Here is a 27,387-nt window from a genome sequence, read left to right on the forward strand (position 1 = left end):
TCTGGTGAAGTGCACTCGTGACTAAATGCTGTTTGCTGATTTTACAGACAAACTGTCAATTAAACAACCTTGACGAATCGGAGACTTTTGCTGTGTGTGTTTGGTGGGACTTGCGCTCTTATTTCCCGTATGTCTCCGCCTTTCGCCTTCAGAACAAGAATACACAACATCAGGAATCCCTTGGCACTGACTTTAGCTACATGACAAAGCAGCATGATATTCCTGATCCGTTGGAAATTGGAATTAGTCACTCTTTGTTAGACCCTTGTCAAACAACAGGCTTTACATACTGTGCAAGGCATTGATGAGAAGTGTGGGAACAGCACATTAACATGCCTACGGACAGTTTCTAAAAGGAAGTACACTAATGTAAATAAAAGCAGAAGCTTATAATCATATGTTAAGAGCCTCCTTCTGCTTGCTGCAGAATCATTTACATTTACTTTTAATATTATATATGCAAATGATACAGTTTTATATGTAGTAAGACGTTTTCATAGATTTTATCGATAGTTTTAATAAATGAATATTTAGAAGACGATAACTATAGACGAAGCTTTCAGGATATAAAAAAGGATACAAGTCTCTACTTGCCTTTCTACAAAATCGCTGCAGGGCACTGAAGCTGGTTTTATGATCCCGCAAACTTGGCCGTCCCCGTACACTTCTGACAGAAGCGGAATTTATGGTTAAGCAGGTAACCCATTTGCTGTCCACATCACTCCAGGGAGCTCGACCATAAAAGCAGCTTGATCGTGTATTGTCTGGGCATTGGCTGGGTCTTTTGTGGTGTTACTTGAAGAGACTGAGAGGGAAAAGATTAGAAATGAGTATCCTCACAATTTTTAGTGCTCAACAGAAGTTTTAAAAAAACAACTTAAATATTTTCCAAATCTCACTAGTGGTTATAAAACGCATTTTTTCTGTGGTTTTAATTATAATGCCCCAACAGGGACATTTTCAGGTAAAAGGTGGTCCTGCAGTTTGAGTGGGTATGGGCAACAGAGAAGGGGGCAATGGTGACTAAGGTTAATGTACTACATTTATTTCATCTTGATATGCCATTGGACAGACAACAAAGAAAACAAACAAAAATCAGACCATGAGAAAAAAAAGAGCAATGGGAGAAATTTAAGAAAAAAATTACAATGGATCATTTTGAATATAAAGTTGAAATTAAGAGATTGCAGTTGTTGTTTCAAGACAAACTGTTTCCCCATGTGTATTTGTGTGTATTTTTGTTCTTGTGGAGTTGTGAAATGTTGAAAAAAAGTAGTTATATTTCAAAGTACGAATCAAATAATAATAATAATAATACATTTTATTTAAATAGCGCCTTTCAAAGCACCCAAGGACACTGTACAACAGATAAAAACTGGAAATATACACAATGATAAAAATAGAAGATAAAAGTTAAAACATACAGAAATTTAAGAATAGGCAATTTTAAACAGATGAGTTTTGAGGGTGGACTTAAAAAGAGAGAATGAACTAATATTTCTGAGGTCCGGGGGTAGGGAATTCCAAAGTCGAGGGGCAGAGCAGCTAAAGGCCCTCCCTCCCATTGTGATCAGACGAGCAGAGGGAACAGAGAGAGAAAGAGAAGATGAAGATCTGAGGCAGCGGGATGGGAGCTTCATCTGTAATAAGTCAGAGAGGTACGGTGGAGAGAGAGAATGAATAGCCTTGAATGTATACAGAATTATTTTAAAATGGATGCGAAATTTGACCGGGAGCCAGTGAAGTTGCTTCAGGATTGGGGGAGATGTGGTGGGTAGAAGAAGTCCTAGTAATAATACGGGCAGCAGAGTATTATTAGACGAAGAGCAAGAGTTCTTGCTCTGCCCATTCTAAAGGATGTCTCAATGTGTATCAGGTGGTGACTTGTGTGTTAATCCCAGAGTGCATTTTTTCTAATTCTTCTTTCAGCTGCTCCCTATAAAGGTCGCCACATCAGCCTCTATCTGCCGCTAACATCCTTTTCTATCACAGCCCTCTAGATGTCCTCCACCCCATTGTCACGGTCTGCCCCGCAGACCGAGTGGAGAGAGAATGGAGGACCCAGGAGCAGACACAGGCGAGGAGGCAGAACTGAACTTTTAAAAAAAGGCGAGCCTGTATTGTGGGCTGATACAAAGGCATAACAAAACAGCAGGGACTGTGGCTACCTAAACTAAAACCTAAACTGGAGAAACTAAGAACAGCGAAAACTACGACAATGACCACTGAGACGACTATAAGCAAGACTTAGTGCAGGGACATGAAAGAACTAAGAAACACTGGCTGTGTCCCAATTCAGGGTCTGCACGCTTGAAGTACGCATTTTAAGTGCGATTATGTCACCGCCACGCGACGACCAATAGTCGACCTTAATCTTACAGAGAATGTGATGATTTTATGGATAATTAAAGTCAGTCATATATTCACAAACACAACAAGCCGAGTGATGCTGCTCGGTTTGCAGTCCTGAATATCACTGCACAAGCAGGATTCACTGCACTGTTAATGTTAGCTATGTTATATTGCTGCCTCTGTTCGGTGGTGTCGAGCCAAACGGATTTTAACGTGTGTTTGAACGAGCTGACGGTTCACTCGTTAAGCTGAAAGAAAGATGCTTTAATCACAGGAGTCACACATGTGTCCACTGTACCATCTGGGAACTCTTCTTGTTTAGCACTCCTAATAACACAAACACTAAATCCTCCTTCTTTTGTGCTGTTTTGTAGCAGTGTATACACCCGAGACTGTCACCTGTCTGTCTGTCCTGCACTCTCTCTCTGTTTCTTTTTCTCTGATTGTGGAATAAAAGTATGAACATGTGTTTATAAGTTACACTTGTGTTTGAATCCTGCAGCTTATCACACATTTGATTTCCATGTGTGACAACTGCAAGTGTCCAGAGTGAGGACAGACTGAGGGACCCACTGCTGCGCATCATCTGTGAGGCTTCGCACCCCTGATGATCCACCAGGACAAACTCAGCAGTGTGTGAGGAAGAGGAGGAGGAAGAGCCAGCAGCAGCTGACAGATGGAGAGAATAGACAGACTGTTCCCTGTTTGTGAAGGACTACTAGAAAAGTTTAACATAACTAATTGTCTGCCCTGAATCAGTCTTATTAGGTAATGTTCAAATAATGTTATCATTCCAGTGTTTTCAGTGTGGGAGAAAGTACTCAGGGCCTTCAAGTTACACACTATGAAAGGCAGAAACAAGTTTAATATTCAGAAACCTAAAGTATGTATCAGCAGCAGAATAACAAATGTTTGTTTCAGTTCTATGAAGCTTTGAGTATTTTGGATTAGTAGCACTGCTGTGTTTGTTGCATCATATTGCTGTAATTGTTTATATGCTTTATATATTCTGAGGTAAGTTGATCTATATGTTACATCATATTCTATGAGGATGTTATGTGTTTGTGTACTTTCTGTCCAGTTTGACCCATTTAGAATAGAATAGAATAGAATAGAATTCAACTTTATTGTCATTGCACATGCACAGGTACAGGGCAACGAAATGCAGTTTGCATCCATCCAGAAGTGCTTTAGTGATATAGATATATTACAATATATATTAGCAATAATATAGATATGTGAGTATATTACAGAAATGGGTCTATTATGGTATGTTATAATGTACACGGTATGAAGTATGTTGTGAATATTCTATAACTATAAGTATGTACAGGCTGTAGTGAGTACAAGCTATGTACAGGATATGAACAGGATATAAATATGAAAAACTATACAGAATATGAAATAAATAACTTTACAGAAATCTGAGATATACAGCTATACAGAAATGGGAACTATGCAAGTTGTAAACAGTTGTAGGGTTAAAAATTATCGAATGTACAGAATGATTATTTACACAGAGCTATACAGTAGTGCAGTTAAGATAAGTGAGATATAATTCCTACAGAGGCTATATAAAGTGCTAGTGGTTGTGAGTGGTGGTTCAGTCCATGTTATTATTGTGTGTTTGAGGGTACGGTTGTCCATTGTGGGTGTGTGTATGTTCAGTCCATGTGTTAACGTGGGTCAGATGTCAGGAGGCAGAGTTCAGGAGTCTGACAGCTGTGGGGAAGAAGCTGTTCCGGTACCTGGTGGTCTTAGTCCGGAGGCTCCTGTAGCGCCTCCCAGAGGGCAGGAGGGTGAAGAGTCCATGTGGTGGGTGACTGGGGTCTTTGATGATTTTCCCAGCCCTTTTCAGACACCGCTTCCTGTAGGCCGCAAACTTGGCCTTCCCCGTACACTATTCCGGTTTTATGCATAAAACCAGCTTCAGTGCCCTGCAGCGATTTAGCAGAAGTCATCCTGTTTAAGGCTCTGATATCTATTCTGTATGACTTAAAGCAGTTATGACTAGGGGTGGGTTTTTATAATCGATTCATCGATTAAAATCGATTCTGGCTTGGATAACGTAAAATCGATTCATTAAAATCCTGAATCGATTTTTTAATATAAATTTATTTTGTCCGAAATGCCAGAATCTCTGGTGACATCTCACAAAATTTCAAGAACCACCAAACAGTAAATGAGAGCAGGTACAGGGATTCTGCACATAGACTTAAACACACAGCGCGACCCGCGGATCAGAATCAGTTAGATGTCGCCTTTCTCACAGTCGGGGCTGAAAGCCGACAGCTCGCTGATCCGGGTCTGCGCTTTGTGTTCACGCCCTTTATGCGCTGATTCTAAAGCTGTTAGTTTGATCTCTCTCCAAACAATATTGACCGAACCAGCAGCAAAAGAAGATCCAAACGCTTCACATAAACATCGTCATGAATTCACTCTTTTACTGTTTTGCTTCCATTGCGATGCGCAGCTCTCTCTCTCTCTCCCTCTCTCCCCCCCCCTCTCTCTCTCGAACAGTTTCGCTTTCTGCATTATTCGCTTGCTTGTTACGCACAAGTCTACTGTTGTTTACAGGCTGTCGGCCGCTGTTTTTTTCCCTTTTACATTCTTCCGAAAAGAAAGCCTCATTTCTGCTGTTCAATACTGAACAAATTTAAACTTTTTAATATTATTCAAAATGCAAAATGCTTAGCCGTGTGTCTAATAAAACCGCTGTAACGTCAGAGGTAATGTTCATTAATTAATGGTTTTCTTTCGTTTTTGATGTACTGCAGAATATTTTTATAAAATCCCAGGCCAGGAAAATCACCTTCATGTTTTTCTGTGTTTTATCTTCAGCTACTTTGACACAAAGGCATCTGCTGTGATGCTCACACCTTGGATAAAGTCTTGCGAGTGTCAGCTTCCTTTTTATAGATACAAAAATATGTAAATGTTCTGATCTGAATTATACTTCTGACTGTCAAAATTTCCCAGATTTAAATCGAATCGAATCGAATTAAATCGAATCGTGGATCGAATCGATTTGGGACCTTGTGAATCGGAATTGAATCGATTCTAGAAATCAGTGACGATACCCAGCCCTAGTTATGACATGGTCTGATTTTCTCACACAATAAAGGAATATTTAATATATCAGTCTACTCTTCATTTTGTCAGAAACAGTTTTCACAGCTCGTACATTTTCTTTTTACACATGTATGTAAGCATTGAGCCAAATTTAGTAATGCCAACATATTAAACAAACAATATTTGTCTCTTATATATAATACATCTATACTGTCACAGATACTTGTCTTTGAGTGAAGATTTACGGTAATAGGAAATATAAATAACTGCAACTTGAATCTTTGACCCAGAGTTCAAGCTCACTGCTGTTATATCATGATAATCTGACAATACATATAATATTGGCCATATTATATTTACATTACCACAGTGAGATGATTTTAGTCTCATGAACAACATTAGGCTAAAAGATCTCAAAACAAGGCAAAAATGTCAGAAATCAGGAAGGGGGCATATACATTCTCAGAGAATTGTAATTCTTTAGGTAGTGAAGCTAGTCTTCCCTAATCATTTGGGAAGCATTAGCTGCCAAATCTGCTGCCAATTTACAAAGACAATAGGAAGAGCTTTAACCATCACTTCATTTCAAAGGTAGAGGTGGAGTAAGAAACCATCAATTTTCTTCTGTAAAGAATAACATACAGAAACTGAGCAGAAAAACAATGATATGACAGACAAAATTGACACCAACAAACACAACAGACACAAGGCTGGAAAAAAACAACAGACAAAAAAGAAACATCTCCTTTGAGGTGTCATCACAGACAGCCATGTGTCTGTAGTAGGTAGCAAACTATCATTAATTTCTTCATGCAAAAATAAATAAACAAATAAACCGACTGATCAAGATTTTTTTTTTACTAATTAATTTTAGGTCCTGTTAGGTCTCACACTCACCCTAACCTCCTCTTCTTCTGTCTTCTTTTTCTACTCGCACCTTGCAGCTCAACCTTCAACATCCTCTGTACATGTCCAAACCATCTCAGCCTTGATTCTCTATGTTTGCCTTCATCTTGAACTGTGAGTCAGCTGTGAGCTGAGCATCCTTATCTGCTTCAGTGGCACCGCTGTACATATATCAAAAGATATATTTAAGTATTTCTCTACTAATACTTGTTTCAGAGCCACATTGCTACTCTCTGTTCCAACGTGTGGCCCATTTCAAGTGTATTACAGAGCCCTTTCTGAAATGATATATGTGACACAACATAAAGCTGTGCAGATTGGCCAAATAAACTTAGTACAAAAATTTTAGACACTTATGTTTGGTTGATGATTTCCTTGTTGTAACAATGCTTGTTCCCAGTAAATCTCACACTGTTTAAAGCCTGTTTATGTCTCCTTAAATGGCCCCACATTTGTAAGGAAAATGCATCTGTGGCTGGAGCAGTAGAGTTGAGTATGTATTGTGTCCGTGAAAATCTTTCCATACATAAGCGCTTTTTCTTCACCACAACATACTGGTACAGCATCCGCATCAGTGCCGCAGCACCAATCAACCAGTATAAATAAAAGTGAATTGAATTAAATTTAAAAGTATCTATATCAGTATTGGCATTGGCAGTAATGACCCTGGCCCTGGTTTAGGGCGAATACCAACATCGTATCACACCACTAACGTTAATCCTTCATCACGCTGAGGATTATCCACAGTCATTTGCCATTTCTAGTCAGTGCGGGATGACTTTTGACACTAGATGGTGACATTGTCCTATTTAGCTGTATTTATTTATTTATTTATTTATTTATTTTTATTTTGTTGGCAGAACTTTCTTTATGTATCAGTACAAACAAAAAGGCTACTTGAACCTTTTTAACTATGTTACAAGCCCAACGTAAACATCTGCGCCATGACACGAGGAGAAAAAAAGGGATATGTTTAGGGTGTAAGGAGACTGATGTCCGTTTGTTATTGTCGCCAGCCTGCAGTACATTAAAAAATATCTTAGACAGTTAAACTGACAGATTTAATAACCTACTGAAGGTGCCATAACGCTATTTTATTTTTTGAATTCCAGTTCAGTTCTTGACCACTAATGGTGAAAAGATAGTCTACAATAGATGTCTAGGCCTTAACATTTAAAAAAAAAAAAAAAAAAAGCGAGGAGAAAAAGACTAAACCCAGACTAAAGGTTTCATCCTGATGCCTCACTTAAACTGCCACTTTAAGCCAGTTTAAGCCTCCGGGAGCAGGTTCCATCTTTGCAGGTAACGTTTAATACACTGCAAAGAAACATTACCAATGTAATTCAGAAGTTAATTTTAGTGGTTTATGAGATTATTCGTGTTAACAAATTAACAAAACTCATATATCTTTACTATTCTTTGAACACATTTTTCATGGAAATGAATAATTGTTTAGAACGAATAACAATAAACAACGAGAACAGATAAGAGAAAAGAGCAAATGTCAGACGGATGTGGATATTTTTTTACAGCGGGTAAGGCGGGACTTGTTCTGAGAAGTGAAAGTAAAAGCGAAAACTTCTGAGAAGCACCTACACAAACTGACGCACCGCGACAAGGGTTTTCTTTGATTTTTAGTCTTTTACTTTAGAATCAGCACCTAATATGCTGCACAGTCTGAATTCCTTTGCGCTTCAGCCGGGAGGTTTCTCTTTTGAGAACAGCCGCAGGTACACAAACTGGATTTAACAGCGTTTACAAAAACGGCTTTACGACATTAATGGCGGAACAAAAAAAAAAAAAAAAGATTAGCGATTTCACACTAATATGAGGCTCTCTGTCTTCCCTTTTCTCTGCCGTGTCATTACCAGGAATGCCGTGCTGGAGTCTAATTTGTCTCAGGCTGGTTACAAAGCTCCTAATGCCAGGAAGACAGGCACCACCATTGCTGGAATTGTATACAAGGTTTGGATTAATCATCAGTGGTTGGACAACACTAGTAATACACTAGGAAGCTGAATTATCATTTAAAGTGTGTTAACTTTTATATTTCCTTTTTGTGGTGTTAGGATGGAGTCATCTTGGGAGCAGATACCAGAGCTACAGATGACATGGTTGTGGCTGACAAAAACTGCATGAAAATTCACTACATTGCTCCAAAAATCTAGTAAGTTTACTCATTAATTTTACAGGACAAGTCGAATTGACTCCTCACTCACTTTGAAGATAGCTCTCACTAGAAAACAAGACCCCCGATGGCGGCAAGGCTCCTAGCATGCCAGCTTCATTTTATTCAGTTTCTTGATTTCTTTCCTGATGTCAAGATTTAAACCAGTATGGCCCATCAGCCAGCCATCTGCCTGAATCAGCTTACAAACTAAATGGTCACATTCCAAAGTCTACCTCTTGTGGCCCCTATCTGCTCGTCTAGTGCTGATTCTGCCATCATTCTCTCTTCAGAGAAAAACATTCCAATAGCTAGAATGCAAATACTATTGCTAACATTTAATTTTTTTCTTCAAAATTGCTGATGACTTTTCAGTTCCTGACTTGGCCAATGCCTCCTTAGTTCTCATGTCTCCTCCTCCTTGTCTCCTGGTGCCCCTTGTCTGATGCTTCTCCAGTTCCAGGGCAGGAGATGCACCACACATCATCAGAGCAAACTGGCACCTTCCTGGGTGTCATACACATGGACAGCTATAGACACTATGGATGCATTGTTATACTGACACTTATACTTGCTGAGGCAAGGGTCTACTTCGGAGGACAGACTTAATTTTCAAAATGAGGACAGATTCAGCAACTATATGGCTTATTTACTTTCTTCAGATCTCTCTCCTTCTCTCTTAAAAACACAAAAAACAAAGAGACAAAGAAGAATAAAAACAGAGAGGGATAATAAGACTTGAGGCAATACATGGTATACCGTTCTGCCATGTATCTCCAAAACAAAAGAAATTAAAAAATGCATAAAAATGTACAAAAGTACAAAAATGTGGCTTTTTTTCTTTATGCGTCAAAGGCTAAGCAGAGATACTTATGCCATGTTCGTCAAACGGGTTATTGTTTGACTTGTCTAACAATTTTTTTGTATGTTTTGTAGCTGCTGTGGAGCTGGTGTTGCTGCAGATGCAGAGATAACTACACAAATCATGTCATCCAATGTGGAACTTCACATGCTCAACACTGGGCGACCCCCACTTGTTGCTATGGTTACCAGACAGCTCAAACAAATGCTGTTCAGGTGAGAGCAATAGAGCATAAGTAACTAATAGTTGGATGCTAAACAAGCAATATTCAAATTGTCGGGCATAGAGCTGCTATGGTTGGGTAAAGCTAACTTATTATGGGAAAATAAACAAGGGTTACACACTATTATTTTACTAAAATTTAAATTGGATAATTTTCTATCATTAGCTTCTGAACTAGGGCTTGCTGGAGCGATAAGCATTCGTGTACCCTCATTGTCTCTGTACTCTATTGTTTTTGTTTTGTTGCTTATTCACATGTGCACATTTTGGAGGATGTGCTCCGTATTCCTCTAACAAAAAAAGCTGGATGTTGTGGTAATGCCATCTGTTTGATTTGTCAGGTACCAGGGTCACGTGGGGTCATCTCTGATTGTTGGAGGAGTTGATGTGACTGGAGCTCACCTGTACAGTGTTTACCCTCATGGCTCTTATGACAAACTGCCTTTTCTCACCATGGGTATGTATATGTTTAGGGTACTGTCTACTATATGTGCAGAATGCTGTGGCAGGTGTCTAAGAGTTTTCTAGAAGAAAAATCAAATCATTTTAAAAGTTGGAACTTGGTTTAAAACATCAATAAAAAAACAGAATCCACCAGTCTACGGAGCTTGGAAAGAAAAGCCTCTGGACTTGTTTAAGTTGCTTGAAGACGTTTCACCTCTCATCTGAGTAGCTTCTTCGGTTCTAAGGGTCAAATGGTGGAGAGTCCCAGATATAAACCCAGTGGGAGTTTCCCCCCCAAAGAGGGACAAAGGACCCCCTGATGATCCTCTACCTAATCATATGAGCCGAGGTGTGAAAACAGGTGTGGGTCACAATCAGCCAGAGTTTCGGGTGAGCTCATTGTGAAACCTGGCCCCATCCTATCATGTGATTTCCTGAGGTTAGATGGCCCAGGATGTGAGTGGGCGTTAAGGCATCTAGGAAGGGTTCTCAAAACTGGATTATAGATGGCAGACAGAGGTGCAACGTCTTCAAGCAACTTAAACAAGTCCAGATGCTTTTCTTTCCAAGCTCTTTAGACTACGATGACCTGGATGACTGAGAACCTTCACAGACAGAATCCAGCAGTTTGCAAATCTCATAAATTAATATTTTATTGACCATATAACATATTATAAACATACCAAATGCCTAAACTGAGATGTTTTACTACTTTATGATAAAAACAGTACTGTGCAAAAGTCTTGAGGCACCTGTTATTGCTTTTTATTTTGCTATGAAAGTAGCAAATAGAAACGGTAATTTTGAAATGTGCAAACACATATGCAAGTACAGTATATAAGGGAAATGTAGAGTTTGGACAATTCCACCCATCCATCTATCTATCTTGCGGGGCTGGAATTTATCTCAGCCGCCATAGTACAAGAGGCTGGGTACACCGTGGACAGGTTGCTAGTCTTTTGCAGTGCTTACAGGCAGAGACAGACAACCATTCACACTCATATACCATACACACCTACAGGCGATTTAGAATTACCAATTAACCTAACCCCACTAACTGCATGTGTTTGCACTGTGGGAGAGATATTACCCAGAGAGAACTCGCATTGATTCAAACTGCATGCAAACTCCAGACAGAAAGGCCCAGATGCTGGAGTTGCCGTGGACCTTCTTGTTGTACGGCAACAATGCTGCCCCTGCACAAGTCTAACAAGCTTAAAGTTAATATTTGGGATGACCACCTTTATTTTACAACACAATCTGACCTCTCTTAGGCAAGCTTTCTTGTAATGTCTTTAAGTAGCTTTCATGCTCTCCAAGCTTCTGGAAGTATATTCCAAAACTCATATCTTAGAGACTTGATACTACCTTACTATCCCAACACAACACTTATACTGTAGGCTTAGTGTAGTTCCTCACTGTACACAATTTCGTTGTACATGTACAATAACAATTTACCATTTTGCCATATTCTATAGTTTTCAAAAATAGAATGGGTAACAGAGCCTTCAGCTTCTAGGCCCAACTCCTGTGAAAGATTCAAGAGATTCAAGTGGTTAAGCAGAGCAATGGAATTCTTACTTTGCAGGTTCCCTTCACACAACTAAATAAAAACAAACATAAAATAAAAATAAAAATAAAGACTAAACTTAACTCTGAGCATAGAATATAGCATTGAAAATAATAAATAAAGTAAAACAAGTACAAGTTTGTAGCACTTGTAGCTTATGTGTAGGTGTAGTCAGAATTTAAATTGCAAGTAGTTGCAACACTGTCACAGTGGTAAATATATACAGAGTATGTGGTATTAAAATGTTGATAGTGTCTGAAGTTGTGTTATGTTGTATACAACTGTACAAAATTGCAAATTACAGGTCATAAGTCAGTAATTCAGTAGCCTGATAGCCTTTGGATTGAAACTGTTTGTTAGTCTGGTTGTCCTTGCTTTCACACTCCTGTAGCATTTGCCAGATGGCAGGAGTGAGAACAATGTGTGCTGTGGGGTGGTGCGGTGCTTGATGATGTTGTGTGCCCTTTTCCTGACCCAAGTGTTGTAAATGTCCTGTAGTGGTGGGAAGGGTACTCCACAGATGAATTGTGCCGTTTAATGACACGCTGGAGAGCTTTCCTGTCCTGAGTGGTGCTGTTCCCATACTATGATGGAGTTTGTCGGGATACTCTCCACTGTGCACCTGTAGAGGAATTAGAAGGTCTTCACCCTCTCCACCTGAGTCCCGTTGATGTATAGTGCGGTGTGCTGGCCTCTCCTCATCCTCGGGTCAATAATCAGTCAACAGAGTTGGGGAGTAACGGAATACATGTTTGAATTTAAAATACAAAATATGAGTAACTGTATTCCGTTACAGTTACCATTTAAAAAGGTGGTATTCAGAATACAGTTACATTGTTGAAATAACGGGATTACACGGCGGTCTTTTCCTGTTTCATATGTTAGGCTATGCCCTCTCTATTTTTGGTAATTCCACGCCGGTGGAACCCTAAAGAAAACACGCATTAAGAGGCTCTAATGCCTGGGTCTCAAAATTGCGGCCCATGTCACCTCTACTTGCGGCCCGCATAATGACGTGAAGAAATATTTTTAAAAATTATTGTTCAAAAAATTATTTAATATGAAGGCAATAGGCAGAATGTTACAGGCATAGCTCTAAAGAATGTAGCCTCATGGGCAGTGTAGCCCAGTTGTAAGTAAGCCATTAAGACTCGACTGTACACTGTGTTCGTGTTTTTCTCCGAAACAATAATTTCTGTTGGAGCAGCCTTTCAACAACTCTCTGTCTCTCGCTAGCAAAGTAGACCCAGACAACAATAATAATTGTAATAATAATCATCATACCCTTCTCAGCATTTAAGGAGAGACTATTTTCCAGGCACCAGAATACCAGCTGAGAATACCAGCAGTCTCCTCTTCACCAGTGAGCCTGATGAAGGTTGTGCTGTCAGCGAACTTAGGTGTTGCTGGGAGAGGACACAGTCGTAGGTGAAGAGGGTGTACAGGAGTGAACTGAGAACACAGAGAACACTGAGAACACAGCCTTGGGGAGTACTTGGTTTGTGTCTGATGTCTGCCTGTGAGGAAGTCCAGGACCCAGCTTCAGAGGGGGGGTGTCAGTCGAAAAGTAGAGAGCTTTCACACCAGTCTGTTTGGGATGACAGTGTTCAATGCTAAACTAAGGTCTATAAACAGCATTCAAACATAGGTGTCCTTATTTTTGAGGTGTGAGAGGGCTGTGTGGATGACTGCATTAACAGTGTCTTCAGTAGAACGATTCTTCTGATATGCAAATTGCAGAGGGTGTAATGTGTCTGGGATGGCTTCTTTGATATGGGTCATGACTATCCTCTCAAAGCACAACTGAAGTGAGTGCGATGGGGCAATAGTCATTCAAGCAGGTTATGTTGTTTCTCTTGGGGAAAGGGCACTATGGTGGCGGACTTGAAGCATGTAGGCACAGCTGACTGGGTGACGGACAAATTGAAAATGTCTGTAAAAACATCAGCCAGCTCTGAAGAGCAGACCCTCAAAGAGCTCTGTGCCGCCTCTGCTGATAGAATGCCTCCGTGTTGGTTGGTGTTGAAGGTGTCGAAGCCAGCGTAGAGCTCATTCGGCTCGTCTGGTAATGTGTTGCAGCTGACTGTGACCCTGCTTTTCCTCTGCTGGAAATCAATGATGTGTTGCAGGCCCTGCCACATGAATCTGGAATCTGAGTTGTTGTAATATCCTTCCAGCTTCAGTCTGTACTGGCTCTTGGCTTCTCTGATGGTAACCAGGGAAGCCAGTATGCATCAGTGGTAACCACTGATGCATACTGGCTATTCCTCTAAATTCACAGAACTGTGCTCTCTCAGGGCAGCAGTCTTAAACACACTCCAGTTTGTAGCATCAAAGCAGTCCTGAAGCACCAATTCATTCTCTTCATTCCAAATTTAATAATTTTACTTGCTGGGAGGGCTCATTTGAGGAGCTGCCAGTATGAATGGAGTAGCTCCCATTTTGGATTCGTGAGACAGTAACCCTCTTTACTTTTAAGATTAGGTTCAAAACTCTCATTTTCGACAAAACCTAATATTAGAGCTCGATCAGGTGACCCTAAATCCTCCTTTAGTAATGCTGCAATAGGCTTAAGCATTTCTTCTTCACTCATCTCCTTTCACTCTCTTGTGTATTTATACACCACCACTGTATTTGATCATTAGCAATTAATAAACTCTGGCTTCTCCTGTAGTTTGCCTTTTGTGTTCTTCCTCTCTCTGTTCTCTTCCTTTCCCCCTTACCTCAAATGACCTCAGCACATAACTGCACCTCCTTGAGCCTGGTTCTGCTGGGCTTTTGTTCCTGTTCCTGTTAAATATATATATATATATTTTTTTTTAAAACTCCTCACCAATTCCTTTCTTTCTAATACTGTAGGGTCTTTACCTCACAATAAAAAACAGCCTTGGGGTGACTTGCTTGGGGTGATCCTGTATAAACTGCAGGCTGGTAGTAACAAAGTTCTTAATGATACAATTTAAAATAGGTTCTTTGGTATGTTTTCTGTCTTTTATATGTATAGACATAAAACAGATTCATCCCTTTAGGTTCCTCTTTAATGTTTAAATGAGTCAGGTCAGTGTTTGTTCCTCATAAAACTGTGAAGACCTTGAATACCTCATCACAGTATAAACTACATGTTTATACACTACATATGCACAGGAAGACTTCCAGAAATGACTGTCTTCCAGAGGTAGGAAGTAACAAACATATTTGTACTTTATTATCTATTTTTTTACATTTGCACCCTACATTTTTACACAAATATTTGTTATTCCTCTCTCCCTGCTTGCGTCATACAGATTCAAGCTGAGTACATTCATTAGAATTACAGTTTAGATGAACAAGTATAATCCTGTTAACAGCAAGAAAATGACATTTATTTGTGTTGATTTCAATATAGATTTGTTGAATCGAACTGCGAACAGCACCATCACTAATTTCATTCATACTGTGATGGCCCAGCAGCGAAGGAAATCATTCAAAAAGAATCAAAGTCTTGGGCCCATAAAAGAGGTCAAAATTGCAGAACTCTGCTCAAAGTTAACAAACAATACTGATAACTCAAACAAAGTGACCTAACTTAACAAGACAAAGGGGAAACTTAAATAGTGGCTGATCAGTCCACAAAAAACACAAGGGGTAAAACACACAAAAAACCTAACTGAAACTAACATAACGAACTCCAATTACCCCCCATGGTCCCGAGTTATGGAATGAGCAAATTTGCAGTTTTCCATCAAGGCTTGCTCCGCCCCTTTTCCACCTCTTGGCTCCTCAATCAAGGGACTGGAGCAGCTGCAACTAAGGTAACTCAAAAATCAAAGATTAATCATACTTAACTAAAACTAAAATGTGCGCACTTATTTTAGAATGCAGTGTTATGTGGATATGTTAATTAATTCTAAACCAAAACCAGTTATTCATTGTCCTGTAAATTAATTCCTATATTTAAAGACAAATGTGAATGCAGTGTTATGTATAAGCCTTTACGCTAATATGGTGGCCATTACCACTGTGTGGCTGTAAGTGCAGCCATCACACATACAATGTCTAGCATTATGTCTTTATCCCTCAATCTCCCGTCCAACAAGAATAGCCTGAATAACCGATAACTTCTACACTTATCGATAATATTTTCACTAATGCTGTTGAGAGGAATGTTTTAAGTGGATTAATAATAAATGACATATGTTACCATCTACCAGTTTTTGCAACATTACAGAACTATGCCAGGATTAACAGATGTGAACCTAATAAGAAATTAATTAGACATAAAACACAAGAAGCAATTTGCCGCCTCAACAGCCAAGACTGGAGTAACATCTATGTTCAAGATGTTGACGTGGCATTTGAAAACTCTGTTGTATAATTTTATTTTATTTTTTTAAAGAACAATAGACGCTGAACAAACTTATAAGAGGTATAAGAATAAATTGATAAAAATTATAAGAAGCAGCAAAAGAAATGACTACAGTAAAGTTTTAGATGAAAATAAGAATAACATGAAAAACATGTGGACAATACTAAATAACATTGTAAATAAAGGAACTAAGGGATTAGAATATCAAAATAACTTGCAAATACAAAATACAATGATCAGTGACATAAAAGAAATTGCAAATGGTTTTAATGACTTTTTTCTTGATTTTGATCCTGTCTTGGCTTAAGGAATTGTAAAAGCTGGACATGCTCCTAAAACTAAAACTATTAATGTAGCAAACTCAATGTTTATAAGGGGAGTAGATGAAGAGGAAATTATTTATGTAGCTACATCCTTTAACTCCAAAAAATTAACTAACTGACTGTGATGGCATTGTTATGAATTGAAATAAAGGTATTATTGGATGTATTGTGAAACCATTTACCTACATTTGTAATCTGTCATAACAGAATGGTGTATTCCCTGAGATGAAAATTGCAAAGTTAGTTCCAATATATAAAGCTGGAGATAAACATATTCTCGCAAACCATCAGCCCATCTCTTTAATACCACAGTTCTCTAAGATACTGGAAAAATATTTTTTAAAATAGATTGTATGAGTTTATCACAAAAAACAATGAATAGCAGATTAGATGCAAAAGCACCACAACACATACGTTAATGAAGTTTATAGATACAGTAACAACTGCTATTGAAATCAAAGAATATGCTGTCAGTTTTGGGGCCACTGCTTTTCATATTGTACATTAATGAGATGTGTGCAATTTCAAAGTCTTTGAAAATAATATTATTTGCAGACGATACAAAATTACTGTGCCGTGGAAGTAACTTGGAACAACTTCTGAATGAACTAGAAAATGAACTAAATAATCTGAAGACCTGGTTTGACTATAATAAATTAATATTGAACCTGAGTAGAACAAAATTCATAATATTTGGGAATCACACATATTCTACCAATAGTAAACTGACAATAAATAACATGGCAATTCTCTGGCAATTCTCTACAAGGTTAAGGATCGTATAAATCAAATGCATTATATACTCTTTATTGTTCTATGATACTCCCGTACATGACATATTGTGTGGACGTGTGGGGAAACACGCATAAAGCACACACCCATCCAATTCTGCAAAAAAGAGCAATAAGGATAATAAATAAAACCACCTCAAGAGAACCATCAAATCCACTTTTTATTAAACTGAATATTCTCAGATTTAAGGATTTGGGTGACCTCAGAACCGTACAATGTACAAAGCAGCAAGTAAACTTTGCCACACAACATTCAGAACTTTTTCCAGATAAGACCAAATACTCATAACCTGGGAAGAATCCTTATGTTCAGCAAGCAGTTAGGACTAATGTAAAATGTCACAGCATTACAGTCACAACAGTTAGTGTGTGGAACTCCTGTACAAATGAAGTTAAGAAAAAGACATCAATACAAAAATTCATGTGATTGTTTAATAAATGATAAATTGCGTGAATATAGGAAATTTCCTCTCATTGTGTTCTGTTGAAGCCTTGTCCTCAAATTCATAGACTGAGGCAAGAGTGTTTTGGTTTACAAGATGAAATTTTTGTGTGTGTGTATGTTTATGTGTTGTATATGAGTCTAGACTTGTATACAGTCAAACATGTGTGGATCATATAATGTCGAATTGTGAATATTGATTTGTAAATAATGGAATTTGAAATAAGGCGGAAGGAACAGAAAAAGTGTAAACTTCACCCTACTCCTTTATGAGCATAAACATTGTGTAGACATAGAGATATTCATGAAAACTTGATGTTTTTAAGTTTTTCTTATCTCTTGTTATTTTACATATATTTACATGTTTGAAAAACATTATTCTATCTATCTCGTTTATAAAGGCTGCATCTCTGATGGGATTGGTAGTTTGCACATCTGGAAAGCGCCATCCAGATGATGTTTTTTAAAGGTCTTGCATATTTCAGCAAGACGATGCTAAACTGCATTCTGAATCTATCATTTTGTGATGTGTTGCTCCATTAAAAATTATAATATATTTCTTAAAATTATACATGTTCTTAGTTTATACAAATCATTTTTTCAGCTCGTTGCATCCTGTTTTTTTAATACTTCATACAGCATTCCAACTTTCAGTCATAAATTATCATTATTAACATACAGTTGAATGAAAATACTTTTGCCTAGCAACAGACAGTGACAGTAATAGTAATAATAACAATGTTTGGCTCTGATTTTAGGATCTGGAGCAGCAGCTGCTGTCTCTGTATTTGAGGACAGGTTCAAACCAAATATGGAGGTAAGGCATTGTCATGTTCCCTCTTATGACATACTGTAGGTAATTAAATAAAGAGTCAAATCTTTAAGAATAAACAAATTGAAGTAATAATGTCCACAGAATCGGAAAGACATATAAATTGAATGAAATTTAATAACATGTCTTCAGTTGGAAGAGGCGAAGCAGCTAGTACGAGATGCCATCGCTGCAGGGATTTTCTGTGACCTGGGTTCAGGCAGTAACGTCGACTTGTGTGTCATCACTGAAGCTGGAGTGGAATATTTGCGTGGCTATGACAAGCCCACAACGAAGGGAAAAAGGTGAGCCATTATTCTATTACACTGTTAATTTGTGTTTTTTCGTTTGTTAATCTGCTGGTCACATAATCAGAGCACTCACATGGGCATTTTCATAAAGGACAAAAAGACTAATATGATCACTAAATTCTGCTTAATATAGGCATGAATGTGTGGATAAATCTGAAACTGACCTGACAGTTTTTCTTCTTTAGGAAATATCTAATCCAAATCCAATTAGATAAATCTAATGCATTACATTTTCTCTCTCTCTCTGTCTTTTCTTTTCAGAGAAGGGCAGTACAGGTATAAGACTGGGACCACCGCTGTCCTGACCAAAACTGTGACACCCCTGTCCCTGGATGTGGTCAATGAATCTGTTCAGATTATGGACACTGAATGAAATTCAGCAGCATTTTTCAGCTAGAATAAAATGTATTCAGTAGAATAGGATGAATAAAAAAAACCTTGTTAAATGATTAGTGTTCGCAAATTTATTTAGTGACTACTGCTGAAAAATACTGGAAGATGGTAACTATTTCTTTTTCTTACTAAAAAAAAAATCTATATATAGCAGAACATGATCCGTTGTCTAAAGAATTATTAAGGAATTTATTAAAAATCACTTTTGGTGACCTACTGGTCTGTGAAAACACAATAAAATCTTATTTTCATGCATTGCTAATTGCTGAGCTTTATAATGTCACAGCATTATGCTTTATAGTATATATTTGATTATTTATTGAATAATTTGAAGAGTATTATGTCACACACTTCTCTGTCTTTTAACAATAGCTTCCAAAGGGTTATCTCTAAAGAGCTCCAGACAATGCACACTCACTGATTTACACATATCCACCAAAGGATCCAAAAAGTGGGTGAGCAACATTTAATGAATCCTGAAAAAGTACATGGAAGATCAGATCACAGTAAGGGTATTCACAGCAAACACACAGGAATTATTATTTTAGTGGTCGACAATAGCTTTAACTATTTTAAGAGAAATAAAATCCAAGTCCCAAACGGATACAATTTTAGAGCTTTATCACACAGATATTACTAAGCAGGTAGTGAGATGGCTTTTTTATGCATCACCACATGCAGTTTACAGGGGGACAAGTTTGTAGATCACTTGGCAACAAATGCTGTGTCATGAGAAAAGAATACAAATTGCCCAACAACACCCACTTTCAGATTACACTTCTGTAATGAATAATTTAGGTAAAGAAACTGAGCAGAATACTTGGAAAATTGATTCCAGTACAAAAATTAAAGGAACAAAATCTAAATGCAGAAACTGTGTACATACTTTCTGATTCTAAGAGCATAGTTTATAAAAGAAGAATAAAGGTTTTCTTTAATTTTTGAGTATCAAATAGTTAAGACAGGGCTTGTCCTGTATGGAAAACATCTGGTAGGCAAGTATAAGAGGGACAGCTCAAAACCAGTATGACGACTCAATCTTTACCACTGCAAGAATTTTATTTTATTTTTACCTTTATTTTAATAAAAGATATACATCTCTTTTACTGGTATTATGCACACCAGAAGAGTTTAGAGACTGATTAAAGACTTGTGAGCGGCTGGACAACAATTTCAAAACCTTGCTCATCTTGGATTAACTAGCCTAAAATGGCAATGAACAAAAATTACCGAATAGCTTTATAGTGGTAACATTTCAGTAAGTTTCAAACGGAACTTGGATATAAACAGTAGAGGCCAGCAGGCGTGTGTCGCAAGTTGTGAGCCATACGTGAAACGGAAAAAGACGAAGAAGAATCTGGCCCGCAAGCTGGATCAAAGCTGATTGGCTGAGCCAGCGGGGGGCGTTATTTGAATTTCAGTCTGGAGTGTGTGGCGTTTGTAGCTTTTCGGGTAGTTATATCGGCTTCGAGTATTTCAAGTTGAGAAGTGGTGTTGAACCCAACAGGTACGTGTACTATTATTTTACTTTTCTAATGAAACATTTTCAAGGGTGAATGTGTTGTTGTTCACGTGTAATAGCTCCTAGAACATGTCATTTAGATAAACAATCTGCAAAGCAAGGACCTTCTGTTCCATTTGGCCGTACGAGTCGTGCATGAAACCTTTATTTTGTGGGGAAATAATAATTATAATAATAATAAAAACTAAACACGTTATTATTTTTAAGCTTCATGTGTGACCTTAGCAGACGTCTCTGTGGAAACCGAGTAATGTTGCTCTAAATATTGTACAAGGCATTCATACTTTTTCCCCGTGCAATTTCTTGTGGATAATTTGATGTCAGTTAGTCACCCATTTGAAATTGTTAATCCTCACTACCTTTTTATTGCCATTTCCCAACGAGTTTTTGCAACAGGACCCAATGGTTCGATCGAATAGATCAAATATTTTATATCAAGGTGGTCTTATCTCTAGCTTTCTCTATATTTTAGTAAAATTTGTTTGCTCATATTATAGCAACACTATGTATTAGCTATATAGCGTAGCTTGTATTTTAGCGACTGCAACTTGTCAATTTCCTTGTATACAGTAGTTTTAAAACGCTGTGATTCTTCGCAGGAATATGACATAGCATCCCAGCATAGTTATATTAGGCTTTATTTATAATGCCCGTGTCATAATTTTCTGTTTTTCTAAAATGTAATTTGAAACAGTTGCTTGAATGAAGGTACCAGAGAAGATCTCAGAATTGCATGTTGTAGACTGTATAAGAAACAAGAAATTGTGTCAGATTAGAAAAGGGACACAGTGCAGAGCATGACAACAATGCCACTTAAAACTATAACTTTGTCCTCATTTTATGGTATAACAGCTTTTTCTCCAAAATGGATTATATCCATTTTTTAAAATTTGGTTTGTGATGCATTCTAAGGATATTCTTTGTGACTAATTTGTTAGGGTACTTTCACAGATGGGTTATTCAGTCCATTTAAATGGAACTCTGTTTTGTTTTCCCAATTGTTGCAGTTCATTTGTGCAAGTGTGAACACAGTAATCCCACAGAGACCCTTTGGAGAAGGTGGTCTCTGTACGTTTCCAAATGAACTCCTGGTTTGTTTATGGTGTGAATGTGATCTGACCAGGATTCAAGCCAACTGCCAGGTGTGCAGTACACGTTTAAGCTATAAGATGTCCTTTAGCTATGTATGCTTTGGATTCTCAATGTAGGAAGGAACCACTGATGTGCAAAGGTCTGTATGGGCTAGCAACTAGCTGTGAAGTGAACATTACCAAGGCTTTTAATTTTGAGTACAAGATCCATAGAGGCAGGGGTCTGTCACACCAGGCAAGAACCCATGTTTAGGCTGTGTAAAGATACCCCTGAGACAATTCAGCACATAACAGCAGGGTGCAAATGCTAGCAGGCACCCATATTATACAGGAACATCTTTTAAACTCAAGTCCCGAGGTTAAAATGACCACCCTAGTGTGGTCGAGAATGACCAAGCTAAGATCCCATGGGATTTCCAGATACAGACGGACAAACTAGTGATGGCTAACCAACTGTACATAGCAGAGGAAGACAGCCATAGTGATAGATGTAGCTATACTGAATGACAGCAACATCAGGAAGAAGGAACTTGCTGGAGAGGTACTGAGGGCTGAGAGAAGAACTCGAGAAGATGTGGACGATGAGGGTAACAGTGGTAATCTGAGCAGTGAACTCCAGGCTAGGCTAGGCAAATGGCTCCAGCAGATCCTAGGAACAAAAAACATTAAATGACTTTTGACTGTTGGTGTATTCTTGAGAAAGTAATTTTTGAAGATGGAGCTGAAGTAGTTAGTGTCTGGGGGGAAAAAAAGACTTGACACACTTGGATAAGATTGGCACATGTCCTGCTTTCCCTTCTCATTCAAGCAGTTATAAAATGACGTATTCCACTGGCATGAGTACCTTTGCAAACAAGAGCTGCTTCTCATGTGTCAAGGTAGCTTGATGTTTCTAATGATCTGTGATTTGAAGTAAGCCACACTTCCCCTTTTACTTTGAATGCATTTGAGACAAAATCAATCTACCGAGCATTTTCTTCTGTAATCTGATGATCTTTTCTAGGCCTTTTAAGCTGTTTTATCAGAAGAGAGGGTGAATCTATACCTCCCTCTATACCTTTATTTACCTGGATAAATAAAGTTTAAATAAAATGAAAACAAAATAACTGCTTACCTTGTCTGATAAAATAATAAGTACAGTTACTGACTGAAAAGGAAACTTGAAAGTTTGTTCTTTGTTTTTTGTTTTTTTGTGCCTCTAGTAATGTCCCTAATCTGATATAGTTAAATTGTGACCTTGGTGTTATTCCCTTTGTAATTGTGCCTGTACATTTGTAGCAATGCGTCATAATTTATCTGCCAGCCGTCGGAAGGGTAAAACCCCTCAACGGCGCCCCCAAGTGCCAGCCCAAAGGACCTCCAGTGTAACAGCCCAAAGGACCTCCAGTGTAACATCCCCAAGTCGCAGTGGAGTTCCAGGTTAGAGTAACTTTTAATCTATTTTGTGTGTGTGTGTGTGTGTGAGAGCAAGACCGCTCCCCCCCCCCCCCCCCCCCACACACACACACACACTTTTCAGCACTTAAAATCAAAGGCTTATTTGATTATCAAAGATTTTACTTAATTGTCTTGCTAACAAAATGTATTTGTGGATTTAGGACAGCCTCCTGTTTCCCCCAAGAAGAGGAAATTTCGACCAGGAACCAGAGCTTTGATGGAGATCCGCAAGTACCAGAAAAGCACAGATCTCCTCCTTAGAAAGGCGCCCTTTGCCCGTTTGGTGAGTCTGACAACAGCAGACCAGACACAGATAAAGTCACTTTTTACCCACTGGGAGTCTTTATTTATTTATTCATTTATTTATTTATTTATTTTTATAGTTGAATCAATAGAAGTGTTCTTTTTTTTTTCAATGCCTTTTAATTGTTGGAAGTACGAGAAAGAGAAACTACAGTAATTACAAATATGCTCATATATTCTGTCTCTTAACTCGGGTCTTAATGTTAATAACCATTATAGATATCTACTTGTCCGGTACAAAATCTATGTCTCCATCCTCACGATGATAGCATGTAAATAATCTTTACTGTGTTCACAGAATTGAGGCTGAAACTGGCAGCAAAAAGAACCAAGATAAAAGGAGCTGATTCTTTTGTACAATTCAATGTCTATAATCTCTTTGAAGGACACGAGGGAATTTTAGTCTTGTCCTCTTTGGGGCTGATCTAGGACTAGGATTCGGGCATTTGGTGCCATCAGAGTCGATTCTCTCAATGACCTGCAGGCACAAAAAATAGTTATTAAATAAAAAATAAATTAACTGCATAATGCATACAGTCAAATGAAGGACTGTACATATGATGCAGGACCGCATAGAGTCCTGCGAAAAAACTGGAAGAAGTAATGGTGAACTTACTTTCCCTGTTAAGGCAATCCACATTACACCAGGGCCTGTGGTGCTGTCCAATACCAGCCACATTTCACCAGGTCCAGTATTGTTGGCCTATGCACAAAGTAACAGCCAGGTGTTACTAATCAAATGCACTTGATTTACTGATCAGTAGGAAATGTGAGCGCCTCTATGAAAGCAGAGGTTTTGGGCTGCCCAGTAAGAATACTTTATCTGGGAGGCGCTTGCGTCAGCTGGCTTCTTTCATCGTGGAGGATCAGCGGCTCTACTCTGAACCAAACCAAATTACTGAACTCTAAAGCCTGAAAACCCAGCCACATTTTGAAAAAAGATCATATTTGCCGCTTGTGTCTGCAATCTAATTTTTCACCTTTAAAGAGCTAGCAATAATAGTGTTAACACAAAGATCAAGCAGGGAAATTCTCTCACACCCAAGTTTTTGCTTCAGCTACTACCAGAGCTGGACTCTGCTTGGGATGTCAGGACCTGTCAGCTGTCTCTGGAGTCCGGCAGGCAAACAAAGTCCGAACAGTGCTCCTTCTTCAGCTTGACAGCTGTAATCACCTCTGGTGGCCACCATCTCATTCAGGGGATACTGCTACGGCAGACATGTGCCAACATTTCTGAGTTCATGTGCAGTTGTGTTTTTTTTTTGTTTGTTTGTTTGTTTGTTTGTTTGTTTGTTTGTTGTTTTAACAAATCAGTTACATACTCATATAGTTGGTGTTGAAAAAGCATCACTGTCTAGAGGGTTTTTTGTGTGTTTGTTGTGTGTGTGGGGGGGGGGGGGGGGTTTCTATGTGACTGAAGCCTCTGTTTCTTAAAAAGATGTTGGTTCTTCCTTTTGATTTAGGTTCATGAGGTGTGCCAAAGCTTTTCTAGAGAAAGCCTTCGATGGCAGGTTTATGCTCTTCTGGCCCTCCAAGAGGTAAGACGCCATCTCCATTAGCCTTTTGATGAATTGTGGACACTTGTAATGTTCACTTGTCTATTTGATACATTTACCTAGAATTACAAGTGTGATGGTGTGCAGTGTTTGTTTGTTTTTTTTGTTTGTTTTGGGGTTTTTTTTGCCTTAAATAAGGCCATTTAGATCGCCATACTGCCATTAGGTGGGGATCAGTTGATAGCTTATGTACCCTTTTCACACAGGTGACTGTGACAGAAAAGTATTCACAGTGCTTCACTTGTTACAGTTTTATCATGTTTGAGCCTGATTCCAAAATGGATTGAATTCATTTTTTACCTCAAAATATTATACACAACATCTCATAATGAAAAAGTGAACAATTTTTGCTTAGAATTCTTGCAAATTTATTAAAAATAAAAACAAAAACATGTACATGTACATAAGTATTCACAGCCTTTGTTCAATACTTTTGGCAAAAAGTTACATGTTATACTTTTGTTTGGTATAAGGTGTTTGTCCTGATATGCGGTTGTCCAGTCTTTTTCAAACGTAACGTGCAAACTGTAACTGAGGATTTTAGGAGCTTTTTTTAAGAGTGAAATGTAGCTCTCTGGGTTTTTTATAGTTTCTCGAAGCATTACATAGTCTGACCTTGGGTTAAATTTCCTGGTAAGATTAGTGACTGCCTTGAATGTTTCCCATTTCTGAATAATATTTTTCACTGTACATTGATGGACTTGTTTTAGAAATGGCCTTACAACTCTTTTTATAAACCCACTTCTGAACAGCAACAATTGCTCTCCAAGTTTGTCGCTGGTGTTGTTTGGCTTTCTTTTTGTTAACTAAATAATGTAATTATTTATTGTGTATATTGTGTAATTATTACATATTCCTATTAAGCCATAGTAAAGCTTGCCAATCAAACTTTTCTACATTCTTGTCCTCCCAGGCTGCAGAGGCTTTTCTCGTCTTGATATTTTCAGATGCCAACCTGTGTGCCATCCACGCCAAGAGAGTCACTGTATTCCCTCGTGACATTCAGCTAGCCCGGAGGATCCGTGGGGTGGATAATCTGTAATTCTTAATCCTATAACAGAAATACATTTGTTTCATTTTGATTTAGTTTAAATTACAACTGTTATATTAAAGGTTTTCTAATTGTATGCTACAATGTGGAGAGTTGAGGTTTGGTTCCTTTTCACACGTTGACTTAAAACAAACGGCATCCAATGAAACCAGAAGCTTTTTCATTCCCCCCGCTTTTTTTGTAAACATTAGTGAGGGGTTTTACTTTGCAGAATACATTTAATGTGTTCGTGTGATCACTGTTCTTTTTGTAATATTTGATATGCTGTTAATGTGTATATATTGTTGCACGTTGTATTAAACTTATATTCTTTTTTCCTATTACATGTGCCTCATCTATTTGATTTGGACAAAATTTATTATTTTATTTTAACATACAATGGAAACAAAAACCCACGAGGTTTTCTCAGTTGTGCTTTCACCTCTCAAAGCAATCTGGCTGTCTTCTTTGATCTTGGATATAAGCAAGGATCACTTATTGAATATTTTCTCTTTTCATTTTCTGTTACCCCTGGAGTTATTGGACAGTCATTGGTCTAAAAGAAAGACAGATGTTATATAGTAATTATATAATTATTATTGAGGACTGTGCTAAACAGTGGTCTGTGATCCTGAATTATTTTGCTGTCATTCCCAAAGTGGTAGGCCATATAACATCACAGAGTGGGGTCAGTGGATGCTGACCCCAGTGTATTTACAGCCTGTCTGAAGCAGGACAAGATCCTGGTGTTATGGTAAACAACCTCAGAGCTTAACAACTATCTACACAGTTGGCCTCCCATCATATGTGAAGAAGGTGCAGGGAAGACTAGTCTTGGTTTCTCTAAGACTATGAGTGAGAAAACCAATTTAATCCAATCAGATATTGATATTTTCATATTTGATCCTGCAACATGAAATGAAGTATCAATTTTTACAGTTTTGTTTTTTTTAATCTGTGAACTTTATATTTCATTTTTTTAAACTGGAAAAAGTGTTGTGGTTCAGGGTTGCTTCTCATGTCATTACCCCTTAGTCAGTGAGTGAGACGGTGCAAGTGCATCGCAAAAACTCATATGACTGACAACTGTAAATGAAGCAGCATCTGGCTGCAGTTTAAAGAAGAAGCAGATACTAACTAAGAGGAGAAACCGAATCAGCCCATCTAAGCTGAGGCATTTGATTTTAATGCAAAAGGGTTTATCAAAACACAAAGCATTCATATTTGCCAATTAAAGATAAAATATGAGGCTACAGATGTTTGTTTGTTTTTTAAATTTAGAGCCATTTGGGACCCAAAAGAGCCAGCTCTTCTTTTGGAGTTGTGCCACAAGAACCCCATCACTAACTAACCCATGCTGCAGAACTTTGGAGTAAGTCGCTGAAACTTGTAAATGACAAAAAAGCCCGCTAAGTTGTTGTATTATTCAGTAAGTTC

General features: G+C 38.2%; 2 protein-coding genes across 2 annotated transcripts; both read left to right on the forward strand.

Moving 5' to 3' along the window:
- Positions 1-7,876: 7,876 nt before the first annotated feature.
- psmb10 (proteasome 20S subunit beta 10) lies at positions 7,877-19,266 on the forward strand. Its single transcript, XM_085464496.1, has 8 exons — positions 7,877-8,060; positions 8,202-8,295; positions 8,400-8,497; positions 9,434-9,574; positions 9,923-10,038; positions 18,255-18,313; positions 18,461-18,612; positions 18,880-19,266. Exons 1-8 carry the CDS (start codon positions 7,996-7,998, stop codon positions 18,989-18,991), a joined length of 837 nt encoding a protein of 278 aa, XP_085320622.1. The 5' UTR covers positions 7,877-7,995; the 3' UTR covers positions 18,992-19,266.
- Positions 19,267-20,398: 1,132 nt separating this feature from the next.
- cenpa (histone H3-like centromeric protein A) lies at positions 20,399-26,294 on the forward strand. The gene is made up of 5 exons (XM_085464497.1): positions 20,399-20,518; positions 22,903-23,043; positions 23,223-23,344; positions 24,828-24,902; positions 25,834-26,294. The coding sequence occupies exons 2-5, from the start codon at positions 22,905-22,907 to the stop codon at positions 25,960-25,962; spliced, it is 465 nt and encodes a 154-aa protein (XP_085320623.1). The 5' UTR covers positions 20,399-20,518; positions 22,903-22,904; the 3' UTR covers positions 25,963-26,294.
- Positions 26,295-27,387: the final 1,093 nt, after the last annotated feature.

This window comes from Copadichromis virginalis, linkage group LG7 (assembly GCF_057382275.1).
Source record: "Copadichromis virginalis isolate Kocher_CV1m ecotype Utaka linkage group LG7, C_Virginalis_male_GT1.1, whole genome shotgun sequence".
Classification (NCBI taxonomy): Eukaryota; Metazoa; Chordata; class Actinopteri; order Cichliformes; family Cichlidae; genus Copadichromis; species Copadichromis virginalis.